The sequence below is a fragment of the Pteropus alecto genome, unplaced genomic scaffold (genome assembly GCF_000325575.1).
Source record: "Pteropus alecto unplaced genomic scaffold, ASM32557v1 scaffold76, whole genome shotgun sequence".
In the NCBI taxonomy this organism is placed as follows: domain Eukaryota; kingdom Metazoa; phylum Chordata; class Mammalia; order Chiroptera; family Pteropodidae; genus Pteropus; species Pteropus alecto.
In genome coordinates this window covers 23,206,551-23,214,470 of record NW_006443138.1, presented here as the reverse complement: position 1 = coordinate 23,214,470, position 7,920 = coordinate 23,206,551, and the positions used below count along the sequence as shown (strand labels likewise).

Below are 7,920 nucleotides of genomic sequence, written 5' to 3'. Positions count from 1 at the left end.
AAAAATCATTTAAAAAAGTATTTGGAATAAAACTGTCAGTAGGAAATAAAGATACAAAAAATATTTCTATAAAACTGAGTCTAACACTATCTTTATTGCCAACATCAGATATAGCTTTCCAGATTTCATTTTAATATTTTTCTATCTCTTTTTCCCTTAATCAAACAAAATATATCTAAATAGAATTCCTGAATCTGTTTTATATGAGAAAAAAAATAGTTCCATATAAATAGAAAACATTGACCTTTATTTCTTTGTATTCATTTTTTAAAAGATCTTCTAAAAAAAAATTTTTTTTAAAACTTCTTTTGTTACCTTTGAAACCAAAACTGCCTTAAGTTGCCTGCTAATAGATTAAATTTAGATATCAGTACATTACGAAATCTTTGAAACTGTGAATTTCAAAGTGAAAAATTGCCCTTTTCTTATAGGTTCTTGAGATTTAAGTCAGAACTTCCTGTGCTGTGCTGCCTAGGTACCGAAAAATGCAGTGGTTGTTGGAGGGGTTAAAGTTGGAACTACTGATGCATATATATTAGGGAGGATTCAAAAAACACAGCAGTGGAGCCTGGATCAATCCATTCCTGTGAATGAGCAGTGACCAATAGAGAGAGAAGAAGAAGATCCAAGAAGACTGAGGTAAGCAGGCTTCTGCAGCCCTGTCGAAGTGGAAAAAATAGATCAAAAGTTGTTCATGGTGACTGGTCAAAGTAGGTTTTATTTTTTTCTCATAGGAAGCTTGACAGCATAAAATAAAAACAAATTTCTTTAGTCAAAGTTTTTTTTCTTTTTCTTTAACTTACTGTTAGCAAACTTCAGACCCAGACACAAGACTCAACGGTATATTCCTGGACAGCAAGGTAAATTATTTTTCACTTTTTAAAAAGCTAAGAATTCAAAGTTGATTCATCTGAAGCAGGGTTACTGCTTCAATAATTAAAACAAAAACAAATTCTTCTGAAAAAAGAAAAAAGAATATTTTAATGTGTCTCTGTTGGAAGACAACCAGAGCAGCATTCTGCAGTTGCAGGAAATTTGACAGCTTGCGGAAACAGTTCTGCACTTGTCATTTCCCCCAATTTAGTGGCATATTGAGAGATCAGCATTTCATAAATGATATGGATTTTATTGTTTTCCTAAGGAATCTGTAAAATTTAATCAGTCTCCATTATCAAGCAATTGAACTAAATATGTATTTGTTGAATATTAGTTTTATATATGTATATATTATATATATATATACACATATATACATATATATGTATAAACATGTTCTTTGTTTTGTTTTGTTTTGTTTCTTATCAACCATAGTAAGGCCATCGTTGAATACATTATTTACCTAATTGCTACATATATATATGTATGTATATATACACATAAATATATATGTATTTTTTTCTGTTAAAATAGTTTGTTGTATCCATAGTCTTGATATTCAATGAGAAAGGTTCATGTTTTTTAGATGTATTATTTATCAGTAAGTGTTAATCTATTCTTTATTAGCAGCCATACCGAAAATATGGAGCTCTACCTGCATTCTAAACATGTTCCTTGTTTTGTTTTGTTTCTTATCAACCATAGTAAGGCCATAGTTGAATACATTATTTACCTAATTGCTACATACGTATAAAGTTCATAATCTAAATTTCTTGGCTGAACAACTTGACTTTATACTTATAATATTAGAAGTGTCTCCCCGCACTCCCAAATAAAACTTACCTGAGAAGTTGAGCAACAGAGTAAGAGATTAATCACACATTTTTCTTCAGATCTTAAAGCCTTCCTCACAACAACCTGCTAAAAAGTTCTTTGATCACTCTTTCTTTGGTTCAAAGGCCAAACAGCCTGGGAAATCTCATCCAGATGTTCTGCTCATTTAAGAGTAAAAGTAAAAGCATATGCCTACTTCCTAGGAACAACATGGATTTTTGAATTATTTAAAAGTCACTTTTTTGTATTCTTGTATTCAACTCCAGGTTTCAGTTAATTTTCTTGCATTAAATAGCTTGATATGGAAAAGCATTCAGAGCTCCTAAAATTTGCTTTCCAGTTTTCAGTTTTCATTGTATTTAGGTTAAAACCTGAAAGCTTCAAATTGCTGAGTAAGTTTCAGTGTTCCCAAATGCTTCGCATATTGTGCCTACTAAATAAATGGATATTAAGTGATAGCTATATATGAAATATTGATATGTATTTACCTTTCCCTCAAAGAAGCAATATTTACTGATCACTTTGGTGCATATAATTCTCTAAATATCAAGATCTTCAATATCTAACAGTTGTATCCCTTATTCTAGATACTATAATGGCAACCACAATCTGTTTCATCATTTGGGCGGTATTCATAACAGATTCTGTATGGACTCGAACTGTGAGACAGGTCTATGAGGTACATGATCTAGAGGATTGGACTGCGCAAGACTTAGATTGTCCTAGGGAATGTTTCTGTCCCCCCAGTTTTCCTACTGCTTTATACTGTGAAAATCGAGGTCTCAAAGAAATCCCTGCTATTCCTTCAAGGATCTGGTATCTTTATCTTGAAAACAACCTGATAGAAACCATTCCTGAGAAGCCATTTGAGAATGCTACCCAACTGAGATGGATCAATCTAAACAAGAACAAAATAACCAATTATGGAATTGAAAAAGGAGCCCTGAGCCAACTAAAGAAGCTACTTTTCTTATTTTTGGAAGATAATGAGCTAGAGGAGGTACCTTCTCCCTTGCCAAGAAGTTTAGAACAATTACAATTAGCTAGAAACAAGGTATCCAGAATTCCTCAAGGGACCTTCAGCAATCTGGAGAACCTAACCCTTCTTGACCTACAACACAATAAACTATTAGACAATGCCTTTCAAAGAGACACCTTTAAGGGACTTAAGAACCTCATGCAGTTAAATATGGCCAAGAATGCCCTGAGGAATATGCCACCAAGATTACCAGCCAATACAATGCAACTGTTTTTAGACAACAATTCCATTGAAGGAATACCAGAAAATTATTTTAATGTAATTCCTAAAGTGGCCTTCTTGAGACTAAACCACAATAAATTATCAGATGCAGGTCTCCCTTCAAGTGGTTTTGACGTATCATCAATTTTAGACCTTCAGCTCTCTCACAATCAACTCACGAAGGTCCCCCGAATCAATGCTCATCTGCAACACCTTCACCTTGATCATAACAAAATTAAAAGTAAGTAACTGTCAGGGTGTGTCTTTGACCAAAATATTTATGATCATTACATTCATTTTATATCTTCTTTAAGAACAGCAATTCTGTTTTTTCTCCCCAACTAATATGCCCTTAGATTTTTCAAAGTGTATTTTCAATTTTCAGTATTACGTTTTATCTATTTACAGATAATCTTGATGAATCAAGAGGTTCCAATCATCAAATTGCAGATTGAAAAGTGGACTTTAGTAATCCACAGAGGGGTTCTTGGAGGGACTGAATGTTTTTATCTTCTTTAACTCTGAGGAGTTTCCAACATTTCTGCCTCACTGGGTAGATTTATTTGAGGTGTTCCAGGCACAAACAACCCCATGAATAGTAACAAAAGTAATATAATTTAGAAGGTATCAAGAAGACACATTTGTCCTCAAAACTACAGTACAACTAATTTCTAAAATCATCCTAATTAGAGGTTCTGCTTTAAGTCAGTGGGTTTCTCAAATTTTAGTGTGCACAGACTGGTGGCTCCAACTCAGTTTCTAATTGAATCAGTCCAGGTGAAACCAGAGACTTTTCATGATGATGCTGAGACTGCTGTTCTGGGGACCATGCATTGGGAACTAACACTGTAGTTTAAATTTTTGCTCAACTTAAATGGAAACAAATGCCTTGGGAATTTGGAAACTCCTTAAAACTAATGGCAATCAACAAGATAGAATGCCTTCACCTTCTTTGAAAATAGCTTCCAATAAGGGAGAGTAAGACGAGTGTGAAGTGCCTTGGAGGCAAAGATGCCTTCAAGGGAAGATGTAGTTATAGAAAGAAGAGGCTGGAGACATTAAAGGCAAACTTAGCACCTTCACAATTTTGCCTGAGACCAGGCTGACCCTGGTATAGAAGTGGGCAACGTCTTGGTGCAGCCACAGGGATATTGGTATCAGCTTGTCACCTATCCATCCATCCTCAATTCCAACACAAGACCTTTAGGAAGGTAATCTTAAAGAGACTTCTCCTGGGCAGCCTCAGAAAATACATTCCAAAAGTGAGAATATGTCAGATGGTTTGTAAGACAATAGCACAGATAATTGTCATAGGGTTGTACTCCCAATTATTATTCACTAAATTTTTCTTTACATATATAATCACATAAACATCCCATTTATGAGAATACACAATTTTCTACTTCATAATTCTCAGTTATTCAAGATTTGTTTGACCTTTCTAACAGCGTACTTGAGCATAAAATCTTGGAAGTAATAAGCAGGTTGCTGACGCAGCAGTTATTTTTCCGTGGTGATGAGACATTTTTTGTTTGTTTGTTTGTTTTATCCTGCAGTCAAAAGCAAAAGACGCAACAGAAAAAAAATGTTAATAGCTGAATATGTTTCACTGAACCAAATAGTACAATAGCCAATATTGACCTAAGTATATGCAATATTTTCCCGATGAAAATTCTGTGCTTTTACAGGTATATTTCTCATCTGACAACAATGACCACATAAATATTTGATGTAGGAAGTTAATTTAAAGTGATCCCATATAGATTTCTGTTTGTAAATTAGGAATTCCCCTAAGAATTTGACAATGAGGGTGTTTAGGAGTGAAGCTGCAAATTTCAACACCAAGTGGGCATATATGCTGGGCACTTACATCATTATACAAAGTTACACAAAGAAAGATAGAACTCTGTACTTTTTTAACTCATGTTTTGGAGTTTTTTCAAAGTGTTCCCTCATATGCTTTTATTTTTAGTTGTTTTCAGACTTTAGGATGCATCAAAATCACCTGGAGGTCAGAGGTGGGGCCAACCATCTTGTTCTCAGGTAGAGGGTTGATACTGCTGGTCCAAGGACCACAGTTTGAGAACCACAAATTATCTTCAAAAGATAAATCTATCTGCTTCTTAATGTGGATATCAAGCTCGATCATTTGTATATTCCAAGAAAATAAATTTAAAATAAGTATTTCTCTGGCTAGAATTATTGGCTCACCATTATATCACACTGTGTTATAACTGTTAAAGTACTTGTTCTTCTGGCCACAAAATCTACTCTAGTTGTTAATAAAGTGGTTTCCAAGAAATGAACCTTTTATAGGAAGAGTTCTCAGAATTTACAAGGCAGTAAATCTTTCTTATGCAAAATTGTGGCAACACATTTATTTCTTCTGAACACCTTAAGGAACTTTAAATTTGGCAAAATGGTATGTATTCAAATAATTTACTTCTAGGTAGCCTCTCAGAAACACCATAATTAATTTATAAACATATAAATTTAGAACGTGTTTTTTACATTCCTTTTGTTGCACATTCATTGATTATGGGGGCATTAGGGTGATAAGAATAAGGAGATAGCACATAAAAGGGACATAATCTCTCGAGGGTCCCTTGCCTCCTGAAGAGATCGTGCAGTAGAAAAAGGACAGGCTAGGCTCCAGCTCTGCCCTCATTTGCTGAAATGTCTTGTGTGCATTACTCTATCTCTTTAAACCACTATTCCCACAATACCAAGGTGGGGAGATTAATAATATTACCTGATAAAGTCTGTAGAATGATAAGGTGGTGATGTATGTGGAAAAAAGAAAACTTTATTTAAACAACTGTTAACAAATATGAGTCATTATTTTTAGCTAGTGCAACTCACAAAATGATATAAGATCATAGCAAAACAACATCACTGAAAGCATAAAATCTATCAATTCAATATAAATCTGTATGTGGCAACAAGATGCAAAGAAGGCCATTACCCAAGTTAGGTGGGTCTCATCTTCTAAGGAAGATCTCTTGCTCGAAATAGTTTCAAAATGGATTTTAAAAGCATTATTCGAATTCATGGTTGAGATCATCTATTATGCACATGTCTCTGAATTTTGCTAGTTTAATAGGCCGTCTCTCCTCAATGCTCCTAAACCTCAATATAATCATTGATGTCAAGGGCTCTGATCCAAGGCAAGTGCACTATTTCTCACATCCTAACCATCTGAAAGGGCTGATGGGATATTTCCTGGCTTGAATTCTTTGTAATTTGATTCTTGGCAAATGTTTCCTTTCCAATTAAATACACTTAAGTATGAAGATCAAGGTTATTTTCAATAAGTATTACATATGTACATTTATGTTAATTGTACTTAAACAAAACTTGTCATACACTAGTAATTTGAAATTTGGCATTTTTAAGATAATTTTCAAGTGCTTTCTCTAATAGACTGATTTTCCACCTACACATCCATCTATTCATCCCTCTACTCACGATCCACCTATTCTTTCAGAACCTGTGCTGAACCATTTTCTCCACCTCTAATGCCCTAAATCTTACATGTCTCATTCCATAGTAATCTAAGCATGCCTTATCTCATTCTGTTTCAATCACAGCTTTTAAAAATGTTTCCTTCCTTGTGTTCTCTACTAAGTATAGCAGAATATGGAGTACGAAGACTATACATGGTGCCATTTTTTCTGGATTATTTTTATAAAATGAATATGAACAACCTCTAACTTAACAAAAAAATGGTTTGCATCTCTGCCATTTCTGTAGATCATAAGACTGGCCCTCCATAAGGCTGTTGTAATAGATTTTTGGTCTTTCCTCCTCTAGTCTCTTGTGTTCCAATTCATTCATTCATGCTATCTTTGTGTCCCTAGATGTGAACGTCTCTGTAATATGTCCTACCCCTACCACACGGCCTGCAGACCAGGATTCCTTCAGTTATGGACCTCATCTGAGCTACCTCCGTCTGGATGGAAATGAAATCAAACCACCAATCCCAATGGATTTAATGACCTGCTTCAGGCTTCTTCAGACTGTCATTATTTAAATACATCTTCAACAATCTAAAATTAGTTTAATAAGCTAATATTTCTGATATGAAATTTGGATAACATTCATAGGTTTAAGACAAAAGTCACATTTCCAGTTGCTCTTGACCATCATTTTCATCTGTGCAGCTAATTTTTTCTACTCAAAGATGCTTTCACTAATAATATGTAGAACAGCCTACTTTTTCAAAATAAATAAAACAGACACAGAGTGAAGATAGTTTATCAACTCAAAGATAGTTCTTTTTTGTCTCTTTCACAACTTATTAATACCAAATAATGCAATTGCATTGTTATGCTATAGGAAGGACATATTTGTTTGCATATATTCAAAATTGCTTATGCAGATACTATATTTTCAGTATAAATACAATAACCTAACAGGAAATAGATCCAAATAAAAATTTTAAAATGAGATATGGCTTTATCATAATTATAAAGAAGTAATTAAATTCAGATAGCTAAGTAGCTTTTGTAGGTACTAGTATTTTACTCAAGAATGAGTATTAAGTTCATCTAATACTTCATAAAATGAGAGCTTTAGTCATTTAATGCCAAATAACAAAGAAACAGTCTACTATTACAATAGCCACTACTATTTTCCATAGCTGCTGTTCTTAGATGCAGCACAGTATATTCCAGCAATTAAAGTCCTAAGTTTTACAGTTATTATAACACACTTCTGACAGAATCTTAATGTTTTAACAGTTGAAATCCACTTGAATTTCAGTGTTCAACTCATATATTTATCAGTGTTTTTTGGATTTTTTAAAAATAAAATGAGTGAATGATTTTTAACAAAACAGAAGTAAAATATTTATTTCGAGGGCATTATTCACAAGTTTTATTAAAAACATATTTTAACAAAAAGTGTTACAGTAACAATTATTTCCATTTTTCTAGCATGAATATATGTAAATATATTTTCCCACTTTG

General features: G+C 33.5%; 1 protein-coding gene across 1 annotated transcript; it reads left to right on the top strand.

Moving 5' to 3' along the window:
• The first annotated feature begins 616 nt into the window (after positions 1-616).
• On the top strand, positions 617-6,983 carry KERA (keratocan). Its single transcript, XM_006923821.1, has 3 exons — positions 617-860; positions 2,298-3,191; positions 6,811-6,983. Exons 2-3 carry the CDS (start codon positions 2,306-2,308, stop codon positions 6,981-6,983), a joined length of 1,059 nt encoding a protein of 352 aa, XP_006923883.1. The 5' UTR covers positions 617-860; positions 2,298-2,305.
• Positions 6,984-7,920: the final 937 nt, after the last annotated feature.